General features: G+C 41.5%; 2 protein-coding genes across 5 annotated transcripts; both read right to left on the bottom strand.

Annotated features, from left to right (window-relative positions):
- Positions 1-1,403: 1,403 nt before the first annotated feature.
- On the bottom strand, positions 1,404-24,892 carry sv2 (synaptic vesicle glycoprotein 2). 4 transcript variants are annotated; one of them, XM_065022715.1, is made up of 13 exons: positions 24,200-24,892; positions 23,863-23,961; positions 21,973-22,161; positions 21,473-21,635; positions 21,013-21,134; positions 20,512-20,675; positions 20,193-20,273; positions 11,956-12,048; positions 11,517-11,605; positions 11,214-11,341; positions 10,854-10,949; positions 10,376-10,535; positions 1,404-2,146 (listed from the first exon to the last, which is right to left on the bottom strand). In XM_065022715.1, the coding sequence occupies exons 1-13, from the start codon at positions 24,312-24,314 to the stop codon at positions 2,029-2,031; spliced, it is 1,617 nt and encodes a 538-aa protein (XP_064878787.1). In that variant the 5' UTR covers positions 24,315-24,892; the 3' UTR covers positions 1,404-2,028. The 4 variants fall into 4 exon arrangements, with proteins under 4 accessions (XP_064878787.1, XP_064878788.1, XP_029524553.1 ...); XM_065022716.1 differs by having other exon boundaries at positions 1,404-2,083; XM_029668693.2 differs by lacking the exon at positions 1,404-2,146 and adding an exon at positions 3,190-7,686.
- Positions 15,879-18,939, bottom strand: LOC115134569 (UV excision repair protein RAD23 homolog). Its single transcript, XM_029668695.2, has 3 exons — positions 18,409-18,939; positions 18,034-18,175; positions 15,879-17,777 (listed from the first exon to the last, which is right to left on the bottom strand). Exon 3 carries the CDS (start codon positions 17,593-17,595, stop codon positions 16,891-16,893), a length of 705 nt encoding a protein of 234 aa, XP_029524555.1. The 5' UTR covers positions 17,596-17,777; positions 18,034-18,175; positions 18,409-18,939; the 3' UTR covers positions 15,879-16,890.
- Positions 24,893-25,162: the final 270 nt, after the last annotated feature.

Here is a 25,162-nt window from a genome sequence, read left to right as displayed (position 1 = left end):
CGCTCGGGCTCGAAGGTCGAGGGTTCGAGACCTGCGGTTTCATTACATTCCTTTGAAATGCCATGTATCATTTAAGAGCTACTGCAAGCTCTTTAGTTTATATTCTGGAATAATTTTCAGCACGGTACAGCTCCTGTAACGACACAGATAAATGTAACTTTGTAACGAGTGCACTGTGTGTTTTGGGAAACTGGTGTGACATCTTCGGACATTATTTTTACGATGCATTGTTGAAACACTCGTAAACCTAAAGTACTGACGGATTTTGTCCAACAAGGCGCCACACCAGGGGTGCGTTCAGTTCGCTTAAATGTTTGCTAGGTTGCGGAACACCTTGTACTGAACGACACATTTCCCCAAAACATGATTGTACGTTCTTGAACATACTTTGAGCTACGCTTGCTCGGTTCGGTGGGTGTACCGTGTTTTGAAGCAATGAGTGACGTATTTAAAAGGGCAGCGGTGCATTTTGAACCCCCTACCCTCCCCGTTTTTAATAGTACAACAGTTTCCGTTCAATTGAATGTTCTATTACGTTTTTATGTACTGAACCCTTGACAAACAGCTGATTCATCGGTTCAGTGATTGCCCCTCTTTCACACCAGCTGCCAAACTAACCCTGATTCAGATGACCATCCTACCCATGCTTGATTGCGGAGACGTAATTTATGGATCGGCAGGTAAGGGTGCTCTAGAGCAGCTTGATGTTCTTTACCATTCGGCCATCACTATTGCCACCGATGCTCCTTTATAGGACACATCACTGCACTCTGTGAACTGGTCATCTTTGTATACCCTTCGCAAGACCCACTGGTTGATGCTTATTTATAAAACCCTCTTAGGCCTCACTCTTGTCAGTTCGATGCGGCTAGCGACTTCAACGAGTTGCAAAAAAACGCACACTGGACAGTAAAAAAAAAAAATCTCAATCTCTTAATTCAAAGACTCAATCATGTACACTCTTATTGACAGTTGTGGCTGCTTAGCGGATGTGTTGTCTCTACCGTCTTGCCCTTTGTGCTGTGGTCGTGCCCAATAATGTTTGTACCATGTTTTGTGCTACTGCCTCCATGTTGTCATGTTGCTGCCATGCTATGTTGTTTTGTTATGTTTGTGGTGTCTCTCGTCGTGGTGTGTGTATGTGTGTATATATATATATATATATATATATATATAAAAATGTTTATCCCAGCAAGGCCTTTTGGTAGGCCATCACTGTAAATAAGAAATTGTTAACTGACTGACCTAGTTAAAGGTCTCCAGGTTTGTAAAATCAAAAGCATGGAGTGCCACAGGCACTCCAGGACTAGGGTTGCCCACCCCTGCCCTAGAGGTATTATAGTCAATGCTTATGAACTGAACATTGTGGGTGAATTTCCATATCAATGACACAAACTAAGGAGTTGAACTGTCAGAATAATAGTAGATAATGATTTATTGCGTGTGCCTCTAGTTCTGACAATGCAGTAATAACCAACGAGTAACCTAACAGTCCTACAACAACTACCTTATACACACAAGTGTAAAGGGATAAAGAATATGTACATAAAAATATATGAATGAGGGATGGTACAGAACGGCATAGGCAAGATACAGTAGATGGTATCGAGTACAGTATATACATATGAGATGAGTCATTTAGGGTATGAAGACATAAAAGTGCCATTGTTTAAAGTGGCTAGTGATACATTTTTTACATCAATTTTCCATTATTAAAGTGGCTGGAGTTGAGTCGGTATTTTGGCAGCAGCCACTCAATGTTAGTGGTGGCTGTTTAACAGTCTGATGGCCTTGAGATATAAGCTGTTTTTCAGTCTTTCGGTCCCTGCTTTGATGCACCTGTACTGACCTCGCCTTCTGGATGATAGCGGGTGAACAGGCAGTGGCTCGGGTGGTTGTTGTCCTTGATGATCTTTATGGCCTTCTTGTGACATCAGGTGGTGTTAGGTGGCCACTGTGGGGCCCCAGTGTTGAGGATCAGCGGGGTGGAGATGTTGTTACCTACCCTCACCACCTGGGGGTGGCCCGTCAGGAAGTCCAGTACCCAGTTGCACAGGGCGGGGTCGAGACCCAGGGTCTTGAGCTTGATGACGAGTTTGGAGGCAAAACATATTCAGTAGTTCCTCCCGACTGTATGTAATGAAACCTGGGATACCAATGTAAGAAATAACACGTAAAAAAAAACAAAATACTGCATAGTTTACTAGGAACGCGAAGCGAGGCGGCTATCTGTCGGCGCTGGAAGTATAAGTGTGTATGTATATATATATATATATATATACTGCTCAAAAGAATAAAGGGAACACTTAAACACAATGTAACTCCAAGTCAATCACACTTCTGTGAAATCAAACTGTCCACTTTGGAAGCAACACTGATTGACAATCAATTTCACATGCTGTTGTGCAAGTGGAATAGACAACAGGTGGAAATTATAGGCATTTAGCAAGACACCCCCAATAAAGGAGTGGTTCTGCAGGTGGTGACTACAGACCACTTCTCAGTTCCTATGCTTCCTGGCTGATGTTTTGGTCACTTTTGAATGCTGGCGGTGCTTTCAGTCTAGTGGTAGCATGAGACGGAGTCTACAACCCACACAAGTGGCTCAGGTAGTGCAGCTCATTCAGGATGGCACATCAATGCGAGCTGTAGCAAGAAGGTTTGCTGTGTCTGTCAGCGTAGTGTCCAGAGCATGGAGGCGCTTTATTTTAGCTTGTCAACTAGCCATATTGAGGTGATCTGTTATTAGCTAGCTAGACAATTTGACGTGGTCCAATCAACAGCCTATCATGTCTGTCAGCAGCAAATCGTGATTAAACACTTAAAAACAAAATGGGGGAAAGGGGAGCCAACTTCATTAGGTACTGTATGCCTACGTTGGAGAAAAAAAGTACATTAGGTCTACTTATAACTATGTTTAGCCAATTGTACGTTTCTACCGGTAGTTTGCAAAGTAAACTATCAGCTAACACAGTATTTTTGTTGGTTTAGTTTATTAATTACATCGCCGGCAATTGCGCCCTTTTGCTGCTTGACAGGATGGGGAAATTAACCAAAACCACTCATACTTGTCAGGTATAGTTCACTCTTATATCACTCAAATATCCAATTAATAGTGGCCAATATTGATATATATTGAGGCTACTGTTAGGTTCTAGAAATCAGAGTAAGAAATCGACGGACACTATAAAAGCTCCAACCAAGTTTATTCACCCCAAAGGATCGAACAGCTGAACAAACAAATAATAGATTCTCACAAGCACTGATATTTAACCCTTTTCTCCTATGCTGAGCCCCTTACACATCTGAACAGCCAATACACTTCTGTTGCTATCCAGAAGATTAGTTGTGTGTATGTATGTATATATATCTATCTATATATATATATTTCTCAGACTGTCTCTTCTCCTCCCATAGGATCCCTGATGGCTAACAATAACATATCCTGACATAATGTAAACGTTATACATTACCCTCTCTCCCTCAGTGAAATTAATAAGTATATTTCATGATTCCAACAGTTAAGAAATCAGAACCCATCACTACCATCGAGTATATGCAATTCAAATGACATGATCAATGTTTACTGAGCATGAAAAGCCTACAGTTACTTTAACACCGATGATAGAGCTAAATGTGCACAATTGTTTTACATGGAATAATCTGACATTTGTAGTTCTGACTGTGCTCTTGAAGAGCAATCCCTTAAACGGTAAGTAGTTGTCAATGGTTTAAGCGGAGCTGGGGGGCAAGGAGACCCCCAGCTCCGCTTAAACCATTGACAACTACTTACTGTAGGTGCGTTACAACATGGACTATAAGCAGTGGCAACCCATCTTTACAGATGGTGATACATCTTTGGATCCAATTAAGTCAACTCAAAGCAATTACCTATACATTGGATTTGCTTAGCAATTTGACAAAAACGTTGTGGGCCACACTATCTTGATTGTCACTTGAGGGGAACTCCACTCAAACTATCTTTTGGTATTTTCCCCAATAATCAACGGTTGATACAGTCCCAAAATGTTTTACATGTCAGCAGTCAAGTTCAAGCAAAGTATCGCCGGCCGCATCATGATGATGATGCGTTTTGTGATGTGGCTGGTAACACTTGGCTTCTTGAAATCCAATATCTTTTAAACTTGACTGCTAACATGCAAAACATGTTGTGATTGAATCAACAGTGGACTAATGAAAAAAAGACCCAAAGATAGTAAGTGGAGTTCTCCTTTAAGTGCCCAGACTCAAGCAATGAATTAATGAAGCCATGAATCACTGATTTATTCATATCGGATACACAGTGAGCACCAACACTTACACAGCACTTTATTTTAAATTAAACTATGTTAAACTGATGTTAAAGAGCAGACTGTCAACTTTAATTTGAGGGTATTTTCATAAATTTTGGGCAAACCATTTAGAAATTACAGCACTTTTTGTACATAGTCCCCCCATTTTAGGGGACCAAAAATATTGGGACAAATTCACTTATGGTGTATTATAGTCAAAAGTTGAGTATTTGGTCCCATATTCCTAGCACACAATGATTACATCAAGTTGGATACATTTGCTGTTTGTTTTGTTTGTGTTTCAGATTATTTTGTGCCCAATAGAAATTAATGTCATTTTGGTGTCACTTTTATTGTAAATAAGGACATAAGTATATTTCAACATTCATGTGGATGCTACCATGATACCAACCATACCAGGCCTTTTTTCCTGTGCCAATCAAATTTGAACAACATTGTTTGTTATCAAAACAATAATAAGCGTCCTGGGATTAGTTTAAGGACGTGGTACCGAGGTGGGAACCACAATCAGCGGAAATGTTAAAGAGCGCCACCTATAGAGGTTGATAAACCTCAAACTTTCATTAAAATTGACATACAATATACTGAATTAAAGCTACACTCGTTGTGAATCTATCCACCGTGTCAGATTTGTAAAATGCTTTTCGGCGAAAGCATGAGAAGCTATTATCTGATACCATGCACCCTCAAAATACTGCAACGTCACCTAACACGACAGATTTTGCGTTAGCCGGCGCAAACCAAAAACGCTGAAATAAAATATAAAACATTCATTACCTTTGACGAGCTTCTTTCTTGGCACTCCTAGATGTCCCATAAACATCATTTAGGGTCTTTTTTCGATTAAATCGGTCCATATATAGCCTAGATATCGATCTAAGAATACTGTGTGATAAACTGAAAAAAATAGCGTTTCATAACGTAACGTCTGTTTTTAAAAATTAAAAAAGTCGACGATAAACTTTCACAAAACACTTCGAAATACTTTTGTAATGCAACTTTAGGTATTAGTACACGTTAATAAGCGATAAAATTCATCAGGAGGCAATGTAAATTCTTTAGCTGTCCGTGTATAAAACATGTCCGAAGAGAGCTCGATCAAAACATCCGGTCGGAGACCGGAGGGAAGGAGTTCCCTTGATTCGGTTCGACCAAGAATCAAATGACTAAATCAAATGACAAGACTCTAGACATCGTGTGGAAGCTGTAGGCACTGTAACCTCGGCCCTATTTAATTCGGTTCACTTTGAACAATTCCTTGAAGTCGCGGAAGGATATATTTTTCCATTTTCAGTGATCAGATTTCCCTGCACTTTTCGATGAAACGCACGTTCTGTTATTTCTGTTATAGTCAGAGCCGTGATTTAAACAGTTTTAGAAACGTCTGAGTGTTTTCTATCCACACATACTAATCATATGCATATACTATATTCCTGGCATGAATAGCAGGGCGCTGAAATGTTGCGCGATTTTTAACAAAAAGCTGCAAAAAGCTGCTTGAATTCTCAACTTCCTTAACAGGTTAAAACGACTCGCGACATGGTTTGTGAAATTACTCTGGGAAAGAAATATAAACGCAACATGTAAAGTGTTGGTCCCATGTTTCGTGAGCTGAAAAAAAGATCCCAAAAATGTTCCATATGCACAAAAAGCTTATTTCTCAAAAATGTTGTGCACAAATTTGTTTACACCACGTGTATGGGGTCATGTGGGCGAGCGGTTTGCTGATGTCAACGTTGTGAACAGAGTGCCCCATGGTGGCGGTGGGGTTATGGTATCGGTATACATAAGCTACGGACAACGAGCACAATTGCATTTTATCGATGGCAAAGTGAATGCACAGATACTGTGAGGAGATTTAGGCCCATTGTCGTGTCATTCATCCACCGCCATCACCTCATGTTGCATGATAACGCATGGCCCCATGTCACAAGGATCTGTACACAATTCCTGGAAGCTGAAAATGTCAGTTCTTCCATGGCTTGCATACTCACCAGACATGGTCACCCATTGAGCATGTTTGGGATGCTCTGGATCAACGTGTACGACAGTATGTTCCAGTTCCCACCAATATCCAGCAACTTCACACAGCCATTGAAGAGGAGTGGGACAACATTCCACAGGCCACAATCATCAGCCTGATAAACTCTATGCAAAGGAGATGTGGTGCTGCATAAGGCAAATGGTGGTCACACCAGATACTGACTGGTTTTCTGTTCCACGCTCCTACCTTTTTTTTTTAAAGGTATCTGTGACCAATCGATGTATATCTGTATTCCCAGTCATGTGAAATCCATAGATTAGGGCCCAATTAATTTTTCAATTGACTGATTTCCTTTTATGAACTGTAACTCAGTAAAATCTTTGAAACAGGTGAGTGATGGCTGGAATGGGATGGGCTGGCAGATTACAGCTACTACACGTGATATGGCATGAAAGTTAAGTGGACATTATTGGACCAGCGCATACAAGAGACTAGTTGCATTTATTTTTTTACAGAATTTATAAACAAAACTGACTTGATACACATTTTATAAAAGGCGCCGGTGCCTTAGATCGGTAGGACTGAAAAATGTGATAGTATTATATGAAACGATAATCTATAAATGTTGGTATCATGATGTTTTGGTACCGTGATATTACTGTGGTACCGGTATACCATGCCAACACTAATTCACATTAATGTAGAAGTGTTTAGAAACATATTCTATTCTTATTCACAAAAAAAGTTCATCCAAAATGACAATACATTATTTATCATTGATTATTTTGTGACCAATAGAAATGAAACCACCAAAACAGCAAATGCATCCAACAACTTTGTAGATTCAGAAGCTTGATGTAATTATTGCATACTAGGAATATGTGATCAAATACTCAACGTTTGACTACTTTTAATACACAACAAAAAAATGTGTCACTGTCCCCATACTTTTGTAGATCACTGTATTAGCTCTGGTCAATGACTTGTTAATCATTGAGAAACCATTAAGGTACACGGTTTCTCAAAGTGCACTTGTGCAATCCAGCATTTCACAACATCCGTTTTATAAAATCTTTTGTACGTCAATCTTTGGTCATGATGGGAAAAAGGCATCTCTAGGTAGACTAGATTCAGGGAATAACCCTTGGCGAGGACTATGAGCAGGGAAAAAAAGTGTGTCTTCTGGACTTCATTTCACAGAGGCCTCAGGTGAGCTCTGCCTGTTTAGTGCGTGGAAGGCGCAAGGCAGTGATCCCCCCTGTCAGCAGCAAAGCAGACACAAGTAGAACTGGTATCGCACAGTTGGTGTCCACCAGCTGGCCAAAGACTATGTTACCCATGATGGCTGCCACTCTGCCTATTCCTGTGAAGAAGCCCAGAGCGGAGGACCTAAAATAAATCAAGATTGACAGTGAGCACAGTGGGAGACAAGACGATCAGCCTGGCAAAGAGCCTTTGCTGGGAAATTGTTTAAAAGAAGGCTGTATGGGAGCTTGGTCCCATTACATGTCATAGGAGTTGGCAAGACAGCAGAAACAGATCTTGGACCTGTCGTGACAATAGAAGACCAATAGAACCCGTTCTAAAGTGGACCTGGGGCTTCCCACCCGGACCCAATATGCATAAATACATTTTTATTTATTTATATAGAGACCCGTTCTGAACGGACCCCAGGACAACTAGACCCGTTATGTACAGTCGTGGCCAAAAGTTTTGAGAATGACACAAATATTAGTTTTCACAAAGTCTGCTGCCTCAGTCTTTAGATATTTTTGTCAGATGTTACTATGGAATACTGAAGTATAATTTCAAGCATTTCATAAGTATCAAAGGCTTTTATTGACAATTACGTGATGTTGACGCTAAGAGTCAATATTTGCAGTGTTGACCCTTGTCTTTCAAGACCTCTGCAATCCGCCCTGGCATGCTGTCAATTAACTTCTGGGCCACATCCTGACTGATTGCAGCCCATTCTTGCATAATCAATGCTTGGAGTTTGTCAGAATTTGTGGGGTTTTGTTTGTCCACCCACCTCTTGAGGATTGACCACAAGTTCGCAATGGGATTAAGGTCTGGGGAGTTTCCTGGTCATGGACCCAAAATATCGATGTTTTGTTCCCCGAGCCACTTAGTTATCCCTTATGGCAAGGTGCTCCATCATGCTGACAAAGGCATTGTTCGTCACCAAACTGTTTCTGGATGGTTGGGAGAAGTTGCTCTCGGAGGATGTGTTGGTACCGTTCATGGCTGTGTTCTTAGGAAAAATTGTGAGTGAGCCCACTCCCTTGGCTCAGAAGCAACCCCACACATGAACGATCTCAGGATACTTTACTGTTGGCATGACACAGGACTGATGGTAGCGCTCACCATGTCTTCTCCGGACAAGCTTTTTCCGGATGCCCAAAACAATCAGAAAGGGGATTCATCAGAAAAAATGACTTTACCCCAGTCCTCAGCAGTCCAATCCCTGTACCTTTTGCAGAATATCAGTCTGTACCTGATGTTTTTCCTGGAGAGAAGTGGCTTCTTTGCTGCCCTTCTTGACACCAGGCCATCCTCCAAAAGTATTCGCCTCACTGTGCGTGCAGATGCACTCACACCTGCCTGCTGCCATTCCTGAGCAAGCTCTGTACTAGTGGTGCCCCGATCCCGCAGCTGAATCAACTTTAGGAGATGGTCCTGGCGTTTGCTGGACTTTCTTGGGCACCCTGAAGCCTTCACAACAATTGAACCGCTCTCCTTGAAGTTCTTGATGATCCGATAAATGGTTGATTTAAGTGCAATCTTACTGGCATCAATATCCTTGCATGTGAAGCCCTTTTTGTGCAAAGCAATGATGACTGCACATGTTTCCTTGTAGGTAACCGTGGATGACAGAGGAAGAACAATGATTCCAAGCACCACCCTCCTTTTGAAGCTTCCAGTCTGTTATTCGAACTCAATCAGCATGACAGAGTGATCTCCAGCCTTGTCCTCGTCAACACTCACACCTGTGTTAATGAGAGAATCACTGACATGATGTCAGCTGGTCCTTTTGTGGCAGGGCTGAAATGCAGTGGAAATTATTTTGGGGGATTCAGTTCATTTGCATGGCAAAGGGGGACTTTGCGATTAATTGCAATTCATCTGATCACTCTTCATAACATTCTGGAGTATATGCAAATTGCCATCATACAAACTGAGGCAGCAGACTTTGTGAAAATTAATATTTGTGACATTCTCAAAATGTTTGGCCATGACTGTATATATCTGGTCGGATCCAGAGCCTGTCTGATCCAAGTGAGGGAAGCAGCAGAAAATTAATTTTTTTGAGCTGAAAGCGAGAGGGGTGTCGCTCCAGCAGGAGGGGGAGGAGCTGTACTGTGAGCAAGTGACATGGGGAGTAGGGAGAAAGAGACAGCAACCAACCAAGCCGACTTAGTAGACTAATAGCTGACATAGCTAGGTTATTTATCATCAAATATGATTACGTAGTATCTGTCTTGGACTGCATCAAACCGTGAGAAGCTAGTTAAGCTAGCTAACATTAGCTAGCAGGCTAACTGAGGCTGCAGCGCATGCGCTTCCTCATCCTTGTTACAAATGACAACAACGCCATTCCGAATATTAAGTAGCAGCCTGCCTACCTGTTGGCTCTTGGTTGCTGTAGCCTATCCTTCTCCTTTAACTTTTGATTCCATCTTCCATTGGTTAGATACCGCCTAACTTTTTCCACACACGGAGTGAGGTTCTGTGACTTTAGCCTAATGCCGCTTTGATGACATGATTGGTCAACAACAAGCTATACGCACAATGCTGCACTCTCGTAAAAAGCTACAGCAGCAGCATGAATTACAAAATGTCTCACTCCTACTGCAGCAGTCGCGTTTATGATCTGTACGGGCCCTTCCGGACAAGTCTGTTAAAATTACACACGCCCAAGACCCGTGACATCATTTAGAATTCTGGATCCTGACCTGCTCGGGTCTCGTGTATTCGGGTACAGACGGATCCGTGAAGCGTTCTAGTACATAGGAGTTGGGAAGGCAACACACAAACAGATCTAGGACCAGGCTATTATGATGGTGTATGCAGTTACCGTAGCTGGGTGGGGTAGAGCTCAGTGCCCAACACGTCCAAGGAATTCCAGGCCACCACAGACACTCCACTAAAAACACAGGAGATGAGCAGACTCTGTGCTTTCGTCTTCACCTCGTAGATGAGGAACACACTCACACTGGACAACAATAGGCTGCAACCTGGGACAGAGAGCACAGTACATACTTCAAAAAAGCAGACGGACACACACAGGGAATAGAATCCATGCCAAGATGGCTTTGGTTGGAATGTGATTCTAGGCTAGCAACTTTGACTTGATTCCTGCATAGACCACAAACATGGGTTAACTGTGAGAGGCTTTGGATCAAAGCGTCTGCAAATTGCCATTTTATGACACCATTCCCAATGCTGCAAAATTATTCTGATTGAGCCACAATGTCACTGAAACTTCTAATAACTAAATGCATTTTTTGATCATGCCCTACTGTCTTTTAAGAAGGGAGGGGAAAACAACTCACAAAGCAGGGCCTTTCCTCCAATGACGTCCATTAGGAGAACGGTGAAGATGTTCCCTGGTAGGTTTGAGGCTGCAGTGACAAAGCCCTCCATGTATACTGCGAAAGGAAGCAGTCCAACACACAAACTTAGTTTTCAAAAAAATAATTGTGCCAGTAAAGTGCCATGAAATATACTTTTTTTTACTTGAATAACAAACGTTGCACAATGTTATAGATAGCACAATATTTCATCATTAAAGAGAAACTGGTGCCCACAGATTTATATAACATACATAGCTGCTGTTTACACATAACCTTTTTCTGTCTGACAGGAGTGAGCATTTTATTGAGAAGTGCATTACTCTCGTGTTTTGTACACACCTGCCGTTTTGACTGGGTAGCAGCTTTGGTTGTCATGGCTTTGTAAGCGAGACACATTGGCACAGGGTGAGCCTCCATCCTCTGCTCTCTTGAAAAGCTCTGGGAACCACATCCACAGCCCATAGTATCTATACACACACACACACACACACACAAAGGGGTTAGGACATAGGATAACTACCCACAGAAATATGAGCTGTCAATGTTTGTATATTTGTGTCAAAAATGTCATCCGTACATACAGTATGGACAACACGGACAGCTGAAGACAGACAGATTGTATTAAGGAGAGCTGAGACCCACCCAAATGAGATGCAGTAGAATATGATGACCAGACATACACTTCTAGAGGCCAACTCTCCAACAAACAGCTGTCTTATTGGTGCCAGGCACTGCAACACAAGCAACATTGATTTAAGTGAAAATAAACATGTCCTACATACAATGTGTTATTGGAATATTCACATACTGGGTTTGTATTTGACTTTGGGCTGAACCTCATGTGATCAAGAAAAACCTGAATGTAAAAGCCAACAGCATACATGTATGTATATAGGGGATCTGAGATGCAGCATAAAGTACAGTACAACATTTCCTTCAGCACATCTGTTAGTTTTGAAGCTGTGATATCCCATCGGAGGGTGCTCCAGTCTTGAAGGGGAAAAAACATTATGAGAGTGTATTTGTGTATGTGCCGGTCTCCTATGTCTGTGTGCATGTGTACATGTATGCATGGTGTTACCTGTTTGAGGAGGTTGACAAAGCGCTGAGTGTGTGTTCCACCTCTCCTAGTCTCCCTCTCTTTCTTCTCAGAAGGGATATGCAGCCCACAAATCTGTAAACGATACAGAACACACCATATTTAACATATCAAGTGAAAAGTAGTAGCATCATCAACATATCTAATTCTACTAATGGAGAAAGATTATGATTAGTAGAAGTATGTTTACTGCTGGGCTGGAGCAAAAGCCTGCAAAAACACTGAAACGTTAAGGGTAAGGGCCGTATTCAATCTGTATCACGGATGTTCAGCGTTACAGCGCGATTTAAATTTAAAGGCAATGTTCCCGGGTTAGCGGAGACTGCATTCATCGTAAACACTGCATATATTGGCTCAATCGGAAATTACCTTTCACATTTCTATCTCGCTATCTGTAACACTTCAGAGATACAGATTGAATAGAGACCCAAGGTTGATCACCTCTGGTATATGAGCTAATACAGTATATGCAGTTAATAGAGGCCAAAACAAAGGGTTTTGAAAATATATCAACAGAATTGGGCAGCTTTTAGTACTGGGATATGGGGAGCTAAAACATACTGTATGTCTGTCTAACTTGCAAGTGTGTTTTGCCATTACTGTAAAGAGGGGCCGATCAGAAAGGTCATGAGTGCCAATTTCCCTCTACTTTTACATACCGTGCTCCATGTGATGGGCTGTATTTATTTACAGAAAGATGGAGACGTGTTCAGGAAAAATGGATTGGTTTAGAGATATTTACTGCTTGACTGGAGAAGCAACCACTATACACTTACAGTAACACAGTACGTGCAGTTCATCAAGGCCAAAACATTAAGAAGTGATCTTTCTAACTTGAAAAGTAATTTTTTCCATTGGGGCCATTACTGAAAAGAGGGAGCACAAGTAAAGGCCACATTTTTTTTGAAACAATTTTTTTTTTTAAAGGGGACAAAAATGGCCCATGAACCACATTTGACACCCCTGCTCCCTCCAAGACATGTACTGTATATTGAGCAGGGTTCACAATATGAATCATACCTAATCCTAAACTGATATGTGATATAAAAATCATGTATTTGAACCCAGATCTGGCTGTACATCCATTCCTTGATAAGAGTGTGCACGGGCCTGAAAGCGTATGTCATAGGAATGAATGGTGTCACGTGATCGATGGCTTTGTACATTCATATAGCCATTGTTTTTTAAAGACCAGCATCAATGTTAAATTAATTAAGTACTTAAAATGAAGTTGTTAAAATGTTATACTTAAAAATATATATATTTGAATTGTCACATATTTAGATTGCAAAATATTGTATTCAGTTGTATTCACAAATGGGAAGTTCAGGATTTTAGAACTTGATGTTTTATGGTTCCTCATCCTGATAGTAGTCAAAGAACATGTGACAGCAGACACTGTAATCCATGGTTTGATTTTCAATGGTTTCTTTGAATTGTCACATATTTAGATTGCAAAATATTGTATTCAGTTGTATTCACGTAATGGGAAGTTCAGGATTTTAGAACTTGATGTTTTATGGTTCCTCATCCTGATAGTAGTCAAAGAACATGTGACAGCAGACACTGTAATCCATGGTTTGATTTTCAATGGTTTCTTTAAACAGCCAAAAATATACACGTTAAATAACACTATTTGACGCGTCAAATAACAATATGTAAACTATATGCAAATGTTGGCCAATCACTATATGAAAAACTTCTCATTCATCATCACCAACAAACGACTAAGTCATGTCGAACCTTGAAAACATGAGAGATCGCTTTTTAAGTTTTGCCAGCCAAGTGCAACCACCTTTACAACCATCCCAGGAGGATCGGGTGGTTCAAAAGTAGGATTAATTCTGGTAGGTTAAGTAATACCTGGCAAAAGTCAACATTAAACGGCACAACTACCTAGTAACGTTAGCTTGCTAATGATTGCAACAGCTACCGTGGGATGCGCGAGTATCTCAGATTTCAATCGTTCAGGAGACGGAATAATGCTGGAGTCCAAAGGCAGCAAACCGGGAGAAGCAGGTTGATAACTATGAGGGTTTGCCTGTTTCTCTGACCCTAACATCCGGCAGCTGAACAGGATAGGTACACTTTCCCTATATCCATGTAGTACATGAGGACACCGTGCGATGCACAGTGCTTGCTTTGTAAGTAAGCTAGGTGTGAAACTATCTTGTGATTCAACATACTTATTGTAGGTTATTTTATTGATTTTTTGAAGATCATGGACTATTTCCATGTTTTATATTAGGATACTTTTTTATTATATTTAAATAATGTTTCCATATCTCAGTATCTTTAGAGTATGCTGTGAGGCAGATCAAAGTGCCCTATGGCCAGGAGGAAAGCAGCTTCTTGAAGGTTTTGGTGGAAACATTCCCCCAGATTAATCCAAATGTAGAGGTTTTTAAGACAGACAGAAGGAGGCTCGTTCCCCTACAAAAAAAAGGATTGTTGTCAAGACAATGGGGGACAGAGATGGTGTGGTTGTTTTGGTGGCTCAACAATTTGTCCAAGGGAGCATGCAGGTGGCCTTGGAGCAGTAAGTAAACTGTCAAATCTGTGAAGTACTTGTCATTACCTCCTCTAACATAAGTAGTTTTAATCAGTCCATCCCCCTAAATCAATACACATCACTATATTGTCCTTAACACTTATTGTAAATATACATAGTCTCTAAACCATAACAGGTTCAAATATCGTCTCAACTCTCTTGAGCTGCCCGAAGCATTGGGGAACCACCCGGACAGCTTCCGAGCATTTTTTTTGTGGACTCCATAAAGCCTCCCGCTGCCAGGGACCTGTTTAAAGTAACCTATTCCATACCTGGCGGCAACCGGCGGTGTTTGGAGAACGACACCATCTGCCATTGGTTCAACTGGCTGGCTGAGGTGCAAGGTAAAATTAGTACATTGTTCAAGTTTATCGGTAACTGCATATTATTCAATTTTATGATTTAAATATGTATTTTAAATGTTTTACTGTGTACTCCTCAGATGAAGAATGTCCTTTAACAGTAGCGATGGTGTTGGAGTTTGCTACTGGGGCAACGGTGGTGACACCCCTTGGGTTTGAGGACACCACGACCATCGAATTCCTCCACACAGCACAAGGGCATCTTGCTGGGCAGCAGAAGAAAACATACCCAGAGGCAAACACGTGTGCTGTGACACTAAGGCTCCCTCTTCATAGCACCTACAAATGCCTTTAGGGAATTCCCCACATTTCGGTGTTGCATAAAAACATTTTTACGATACATAATTGTATCTAGTAGCACTAAATTACGGTAGCAATTGAGTGTTTGAAAATGTAACTGCACATCAATATTTAAGCATTTATCTGTATTGTTTGTACAGTGCATTCGGAACGTATTCAGACCCCTTGACTTTTTCCACATTTTATTATGTTACAGCCTTATTCAAAAATGGATACAATAATCCCCCCCCCCCCCCAATCAATCTACACACAATACCCCATAATGACAAAGCAAAAACAGGTTGACATTTTTGCAAATGTATATATAAAAAAAGGAAATATTACATTTATGACCCTTTACTCAGTACTTTGTTGAAGCACCTTTGGCAGCGAGTACACCATAGTCTTCTTGGGTATGATGCTACATTTTTATTTGTTTAATACATTTTAGAATAAGGCTCTAATATAACAAAATGTGGAAACGGTAAAGGAGTCTGAATACTTTCCAAATGCACTGTGTTTCCATATTGGCTGTTATTGTTCACTTAATGATCATTCAAATTAAATTATACAATCCATATTGCTTGTCTTGGTGTTAAAGTTGAGTTTTTTTTACTGACACTTCACTAATAACCAATAGCCGTTGCTGATATTGACTGAAGTACTGCAGCCAACTCAGATAATTTGATGTCCTACATTAAGAACAAATTAACTTCAGCCATTATCATTTAATTAGAACTGCATTAAATGACAGCTCCACTTCTGGGAACTGCACCTTCATAGTGACATTTCAAATACATTGATCTAAGAACTAAATCTATTAGTCCTAGGCTCTCCAACCCTGTTCCTGGAGAGCTACCCTCCTGTAGGTTTTCAATCCAACCTCAGTTGTAACTAACCTCATTAAGCAGGTAATTATTAAAATCAGGTGCACTAGATTAGGGTAGGCATGAACCTACAAGACAGTAGCTCTCCAAGAACAAGGTTAGGAGCCCTGCACTAGTCCATCTTCAACCACATAATTTGAGCTGTCACAATGTGTCAACAATTATGTTACTACCTGTAATAGGTTCATGTTAATCACAATTATATAAAATGTAAAGGGGGCGAACCACTATCTTCAGTTTTTTTTTTTTTTTTTAACTATAGGGCGTTCTCCACACATTTTAACAATTTATAAAAGTCTCAATTGGGCATTACAAAAATGTAAGTTTGTTTTAATAATGTCCATTCAGAATGTTCGGTTGTCCTCCCACAGCAGGCACGCTCTGAAGGTTCCAATCCAGTGCTTGCAGTAGGCCTCTCCTGGGTCGTGTTGTACTGAGTGGAAGACAAATATTGTGTCAGCAGATGGAATGCTGTGCTAAAGTGCCATAGAGCAAAATACAGTAACCATAGGCCGTATATCTTAACAGTACCTGACTCTCTCCAAATATGACCAAACAGAATCGTACTGGAATGGGGAAGTACTTAACGAAGGTTAAGGCCACCTGGTCCTCATCCGTTTAGAGTTGAAGATGTCTATCATACCTTTCTAGAGACCAAATCATAGTGTGTGAAAGAGGGGGAATGTTAGTATTATAAAATGTATAATAGTATTATAAAAATGAACCGATTCAAAGAAACAAGTGGCGCTGAAGATATAGCGTCCAATCCCTCATCCCAGTAGGGGAGTATGTAGTAGGTCAGGTTGGAGTAGGAACGAGTGGCGCTGAAGATGACTATCTACAGAGGGTTATGGCAGTTAACTCCCAGGCTGCCTCTGGAGCCTTCCAATGGAATTATTGTCCGCAACAGTTCCATCTGTGTGTTGCTGATGGTGAACTGGATTTGTGGCACAATCACCCATTCCGACCAATAAAGAGCTGCGGTGCCAGTGGTTGGGGGAGCCGAGGTGGTGGTTGGAGGAGCCGAGGTGGTGGTTGGAGGAGCAGAGGTGGTGGTTGGAGGAGCAGAGGTGGTGGTTGGAGGAGCAGAGGTGGTGGTTGGAGGAGCAGAGGTGGTGGTTGGAGGAGCAGAGGTGGTGGTTGGAGGAGCAGAGGTGGTGGCTTGAGAGCTGATGGTGGTTGAATTTGGGGCGAACAAATCCCTTACTGCTGTCCGATTGGCCCTCTGCATTGCCAGGGAACCCGAGACGAACAACTGCAGAGGTGACTGCCGTTGGTCAGTCCTCAGCCCATGGCGGTTCCACTGACTGGCAAACACAGCAAGATCTCTGTTCACCCGTGGCAGGAACACAAAGTGCAGTGGCCACAGGTACACCTCATTGTTGATGTCGATGATCTGCTCCATCTCCAAGAAGGTGAACAGGTAATGGTAAACGTTGGAGACTACATGCCAGATGTCCCCCCACAGCCTTTCTATCCTCTGGTTGTGAGTGCACCTTCCTCTGAGGGCACTTCCCCTCTCAACATCCCTGAACTGCTCCATGAAGGCGCAGATACGGTTGTTTTCACCATCCGGTGTTTATCTCACCCGGTATGGTACTCCGTAGCTGGTGATGGCTGCTTCGCATGACTCCATGACTGACACTCCTGTTGTTGTCAGAGGCCTTCAGAAACCCAACAAGTCTGCTGTAACCATCCACAGCACCATGGATAACAATCCTCCACCTAAAAAAACATGACACGTTTGTTTAACAAAACCTCTCTCTCTTATAGTGACACCATTCTGTTTTAATTGATATCAGCTCTTTGATCCTCGCATCCAGCTAAGCGTCTGACAACAGTAAGTATGACCTGACAAGCTGAAAATGACTAAACACAAAACACAAAAAGATACATCAATCAGGAATGTGATCAAATCTAGAGAGGATGAAGAGATATCCCACTTGTGTTACAATTGCTTTATTAAATTACGATAACTTACCTCATGCGCAGCTTGACCACAGATTGCAACACATTGAGAACATCTGCCATTTGTCTGATGGTCATATGACAATCTATGAGGAACTCAAGCTGCTCCTTGGTGATGTGCTACTGCCTTCCCTCCAAAGGCGCTTGATAGGACACTGAAAAAAAAAAAAATACAATAGATCATGAATTACAAAATACACTCCTAAAAACTTTAGGTTAAAAGACTAAGATCACCATATAGAATTTAGGAACAGCATTATAGACCAACCAAATGTTTGTTTTCATTGATTGACTTGACACAGGAGACTTAACACAGTACAGGTTAAATGATACAATCAGCCTTTGCCACTCATGTCTTACAATAAATGATACAAATGTAACAACTTGCCATATTCATAAGGTTCCCGTTGTTGGATGTAATTTGCCTCTGCAACAGCAATTAGGAACTCCTCTGCAACAGCAATTATATTGCTGGCCATCTCTTCACCAATCAAATGACCTGAAAAATAGACCGCAGACCCGATGGTTCCAGTGACATTTTATCTGTATGTAGTTAACATCCCCTTAAGTGTTCTCTTGTCTAAACGGTGCCAACTCTGAGCCTCTGACATATAAAGACAACCGTGCATTGACAGTCAATACAGTTTTAACTAACGTACTTTAACTACAAACTAGCTAAAAAAATGTATCTTCATTCAACATCGCTAGCTAGCTAACGTTACCGTACAGCAGTAACGAGTTAACGTTTTAGAGATTCCACAATTAACGTTAGCTAGCTATCTTGAGTTCAGTTAATATATCAATGGCAGGCAGATCTAACGTTAGCTAGCTAACGCCGTTGGTAAGTTCGGTAACGTTAGTGTTATATTATGTAGTTACTTTTTTTGCAGCTGTTACACCACACTCTCAACACCTACGTTAGATAGCTAGCTAACATGAAGTTAACGTTACCTGGCTATTGATGGTTGAAGTCCATCTCTTCTGTCCGTGAGCAGCAGTCTGGTGCAATCAGAGATTGTAAATCTACCATCTTCGAGAAATTGGGCAGCCATTGTTAACTAGCTAGCTAATTTTACCTCGGAAGAACAGAAGTTGGGTGAACGTCTTTCATCAGTACCTGAGACTTGGGCGGACTCCAAACGACCTTTATGCAAATGTGATCATCAGTGACAATCTATGGCTCGTAGCATACGAGAATCTATGGCTCGTAGCATACGGTGAATCTTTGTGACATGAAATACGAGAGAGTGTAATCAATGTGTAATAAATACGTACAAAATTAATGAATTAATGAACGTGTTAAATTATTATGTGACCTGGAGTCATATTCAGGTCCTGATTGGTAAAGAAGCTTATTTGACACGTCAACGTCAAATAGTGTAAAACTCTACTGCATCTTAAGCAGTTCCCTGGTCTGGTTCTCTGAAGTTGTTCTGCTGTTGGACGGTTCTGTGAGGTCTGAAGGATCATTTTGATTATCCTAGTTACAATGCGGATTAATTATCTTCCGATGATAGTGGTAATAGTAATGCAAGGTTACTTAGAATTCACACAGGGTATTCTTGCCAGGGCAATTAGTTTGTATATTGTAGTTGTGACTGGGTTTGTGCAGCCTCTCCAATACCTCCTTAAGGATGGGAAACCCCCATGTATCAGGGGTCCTTGAGGGAAATGTTTCATGACCTGTACTATTCATTTTCACATGTTGAACTCCACTTAATTTTTTTTGAGTAAAACATTTTAACAAAACCAATATCTTATATATTAAAAGTGTTATACCTGGAGAGTTATGCGATTGTATACATTGGGGTTCAAACCTTTTGCTTCATAACCCACCAATTGACGTGTCTTTTGAGTGGCAAACCTCCAATAAGGGTTGAGCTGTGACGCAAAGCGACACATGGTTCCCCCTGACCAAAAGGTTCTTAAGGCCCCCAGAAGAAAAAAGTGCCGGTTCTGAGCAGTGAAAAAAACATACTCAGACCAAATATAATAAAACAATTTAACATTCAAAACATCTAACTCTTGTGACTAATTTTAAGGAATTTACTAATAATGAAATGATGAGTATCTATGGGCAAAAAAAATGTAAAATCGCGTGAACCCGCGACATCTGCCCTGACCCACAGTTTGGGAGCTGCTGCACTAAGATACACATACTATGGTACATACCGAGAAGGTCTTGAGACTGCCTCTGTGGTTTATTGCAAACATCCTGCAGAAGACACGTAGGGCTTCTGTCTCACGGCCAGCCTTGCAAAGAAAGAGAAGTGTGTTTAATGAAGAAACAAACCAAAAACAAGATATTATTTCGTAAACTAACTTGTTGAACTTGGTTGGGCTTGTATACAAGGCTAAGTGTCCTATTCTATTATTCAGAAACATTTATTGGAGTTATACTGTATGACTGGCCAACTGTTACACAAAAAGGCAGTCTTTAAAGACAGCATTTTGGATTTTAAAGATTAGTGGCCTGTAAGCACTGGTGTACCTCCATGAGGAACCGGGGGCTCTCAGGCATGGCCAGACTGAAGATGAGTGCCGATGTGAGGCTGGGGACAGAGCACAGCACCACAAACAGCCTCCAGCTCTGGAAGTCCAGCCCACCCAGAGAAAAGCGGACCCAGGTCCGGGGAATGACCAACCACGCCAGGCCTGTAGGGAAAACACACACCCAGACGCTTACCTAATGTTCATTAACATCATATATTGTGACTTTCCATAAATAATTTGCATTGTATCAAAAGTGTGCAGCTAGACTATTTGTTAATGCATTTCCATTAGGTACACGTCTCACGAATGATTGAAACACAAACAGAAAAATCATATTACTGGACATGGGTCTATATTTTATGATTTTAACAGGCATGTGGACCTAAACATTGCCTATAGACACATGCAACAGTTATCATCTCTACCTCCCTCAAACATTTCACACGAGGACAAACATCATCTGACTGTAACAGAAGACAATGTATAGTAATGGTGTCACCTGCTGCCAGAATATTCCCTGCCATCCAGAAGGTGGCCAGAGCACTTATCATTGCCCCCCTCTTCAGCCGGGGCTGAAACTCTGAAAAGTAGGAGAAGATGACCGGGATTGAACCTCCCACCCTGGAAAAGGCAAATGGAAAATACTTGTTAGAATCCACTACACAATTAGAGTGCCTACACAGTAGATTTCCAAAGTGTTAACTGAGCAGAGTCTAGGTATTTCAATGACAACTGTCTGTTGGCAAGGGTGAGAGGGAAACATATGAGTAGCCTATGCCCTGGAAAGACACTCTGGTGAAAGTTGAAATGAATCCTTTAAATGAAGAGAGCAGATGCAACTTTGAGTGTTTGTAAAGTGATTCACATTACATTTCCGTGTTGGTGTCTTTGTGTATGTGTGTGCGTCTGTGTACCATCTTCATTAGGTCCAATCAGAGGGGTATGTAATGAGTGCTTACCCTACACCGCTGATGAACCGTAGTAGAAGGAAGAGCCAGAACCTTGGGGCAAAGCTGGCCAGCGCTCCAAACACTCCGTTCACTGTCAGGGACATCACCAAGACCTTCTGGCGCCCCCTCTGGTCAGCCAGGTAACCCCACATGTACCCACCTATCATCATTCCTATGGGGACAAAGGGCAAAAACAGAGCATAGAAAAGTCAGAGGCCTCATTTAGAAAAGGTTTTTATGCACAGAATTCTTAAACAATGTTGCTATTCATAAACCTTGAACTTGATGTGAAATTTGGTTTTTACATGCGATTGATGATGAATGACTTAGTTGTTAAGCATGAGTCTTATCACACTAATAGAACCCTGGTTAAGTCTGCACTTACATATAAGTAATACAGCAGCATCTGTAATCAAGTGAACTGATATTTAGGCCTACTTTAAAATGTGATGACTGAATTCTTTAGTTGAAATTATATAAACTATTTACCCATATAAGCTATTCCTTACCGAGGAAAATGTTGGCCGTCAGTAACCCCATGTCTGAGGAGCTGAGATGGAGGTCACAGCGGGCCGTGGGCAGCAGAAAGGAAACACACAGGATCTCCACCGCATCACTGGCATTGGCCCATCCACACACCACCAACAGGAGCCCATGGAACAAACCAAACCCTGAAGGTGGGGCGCAGAGACCAGACACTACAGGAATACTGTTAATTTTCTAATGAGAATAGTGTGATGTCTGGAAGTCTGAGACTGAGGCATCAGCGGTGTATTCACTAGGAACCAAACAGAAGCAAACTTGCTGAAACTGGAAGGGACCTACCTGGGGTGTATTCACTATGAACCAAGCGGAACCAAACAGAAGGAAACAGGGAAGGACCTACCTGAATTTCTCTAACAGAAACTCTAATTTTAGTTTAAAAACATTTTCCATTATGATGGTGTGCACTAATGAATACACCCCTGAACTTGATCAATTAGGTAGGTTTGCACTTTAAGCAATAAGGCCCGAGGGGGTGTGGTATAACCCCAGAGGTGCCTTATTGCTATTATAAACTGGTAGCCAACATAATTAGAGCAGGGGTGTGGTATATGGCCAATATACCACGGCTAAGGGCTGTTCTTAGACATGATGCAATGCGGAGTGCTAGGACAGAGCACTTTCAGCCAATCAACATTCAGAGCTCAAACCATCCAGTTTATAAAGAGTAATATACCACAGCTAAGGGCTGTTTTTATGCACAACGCAAACCGATACAGCCCTTAGTCATGGGATATTGGCCATATAAAGTGCATTTGGAAAGTATTCAGACCCTTAAATTTTTCCACATTGTTACATTACAGCCCTATTCTGAAATGGATTCAATTAATTGTTTTCCTCATCAATATACACACACAATTACCCATTTTTTTTGTGCATATTTATTTTAAAAAAATAGATACCTTATTTACATAAGTATTCAAACCCTTTGCTACGAGGCTTGAAATTGAACTCCGGTGCATCCTGTTTCTGTTGGTCATCCTTGAGATGTTTCTACAACTTGATTGGATTCCACCTGTGGTAACAACTGTCTATATAAAGGTCCCACAGTTGACAGCACATGTCATAGCAAAAACTAAGCCATAAGGTCGAAGGAATTGCCCGTAGAGCTCTGAGATAGGATTGTGTCAAGGCACAGATGTGGGGAATGGTACCCAAAAAAATTATGTTGTAGCATTAAAGGTCCCCAAGAACAGTGGCCTCCATCATTCTTAAATGGAATAAGTTTGGAACCACCAAGACTCTTCTTGGAGCTAGCCGCCTGGCCAAACAGAGCAATCAGGGGACAAGGGCCTTGGTCAGGGAGGTGACCAAGAACCCGATGGTCAATCTGACAGAGCTCCAGAGTTCCTCTGTGGAGATGGGAGAACGTTCCAGAAGGCCAACCATCTCTGCAGCGCTCCACCAATCAGGCCTTTATGGTAGAGTGGCCAGACAGAAGTAATCTCCTCAGTAAAAAAGTCACATAACATCCCCACTTGGAGTTTGCCAAAAGGCACCTAAAGGACTATGAATACTTATGTAAATGTGATACATTTCAGTTTATGGGGTACTGTGTGTAGATTTGGGGGTGGGGTGCCTTATAGCTATTGTAATGAAACAGCAGGAAGCAGGTCTCGAACCCTCGACCTTCTAGCCCAAAGTCCAGCCCGCTATCGACTGTGCCGCAAAAGCAAGCTCATGGGGCAGAGTCGATATCTGCGCTTATAAACCCAAGGTCGTTACACTATTATAAACTGGTTACTAACGTAATTAGAACAATAACAATTAATAAAAAGCATTCAGGGGCTCAAACCACCCAGTTTATAATAATGAATACACCTTGTGTTACACATCAAAATCCCAGTAGAGTCTACCTGCTTCCTCAACAGCTTCCTCATATGTTCGTTTTCTTTGTGTACTTCTCTGAACATCATTTGCATTATCTCCAATACGCCTCTCAAAAATAACTTCACCTGAAATGTAAAAAAAACACAAAAAACATGATAAATGGCTTTGTAAATTGTATGATCATAAATTACTCAAAACATTTAATGGAAAACATACGTCTGATAATGCAGGTACACCTACTACCTGTTGAATTTGACATCAGAATTACATTTTTAAGCTAATAAAGAGTACACAGGTTGGACTAGTTTACGTGGGAGACTGCATGAAAGTTCCAAGACTACCAGGTGGAGTTTACGCATGTACCTTCATCCGAGTCGAGGCTAGCTAGCTCCAGGTGGCTAGTGAGAAGTGGCACTCGTGCTGCATCATCGCCGGACGCCTCTATATGGATATGTCGAGACATAGCCGGCTGTTTCATCAAGCTAAAGCACCAGTACGACCTCTTGTTTTGTAGAGACTACATGTCAGAGGAGACTTTCTTGATGCATAGTAACTGTATTACCAGAGAACCACATATTTATCCACACAGTTATGGAGTGAACCAAAGAATTATCCATTATATTGACCAGATACTCTAGTGGCCGCTCTAACAATGAAAATAAATGTATTTAAAAAAAAAGGCAGAGAGGAGGCAAGATCAGGTGGGACCATTCTAGCCAATGAGAGGGCTAAACGTGAGTGAACAACACCCACAACTCCGATATGAGGTGTTTTTTCTCAAAGTTGCCGGAATGTCACATGTCCTACGTATATCAGTACACGCCTAACAAACCGCGCATTACAAAACTTCGATTATATCAAATAAGCCACATGTAGCAAATAAAGCATTCAACTTTTTGTTAACCAAATTCGACACTCTCATTGACCTCCATACAAAAACGAATCGCTTGGTGAGCGGAAAAACACCGCATGCCGGAGTAAACAGATTTTGGGCTAAGTTACCCCTCTTGCTTCGCCTCTTCCTCTCTGAGTGAACTGAACTTACTTCCTGTTTTAAGAAATGGATGAGCTGTTAGCCTTCTTCGGTGGGGTTTAACGGCGGTTGGCATCCAATATAATGTTGCATTACCGCCACCATCTGGAGTACAAATCCATTATACTTTGTGACACAACATAGGGAAAGGAAGATCACATGATTTCTGCCTGCCAACTAACCCTACACTCACAAAAAAAACGCCACCACCTTGTACAAATTTAACCCTATCGGATCCTACACACAATATGACCATAAACTTGGCACCTGAAACACCATAGTGGATTCAGCAC

The sequence above is a fragment of the Oncorhynchus nerka genome, linkage group LG9a (assembly GCF_034236695.1).
Source record: "Oncorhynchus nerka isolate Pitt River linkage group LG9a, Oner_Uvic_2.0, whole genome shotgun sequence".
NCBI lineage: Eukaryota > Metazoa > Chordata > Actinopteri > Salmoniformes > Salmonidae > Oncorhynchus > Oncorhynchus nerka.
This window is presented reverse-complemented; position numbering and strand designations above follow the sequence as displayed.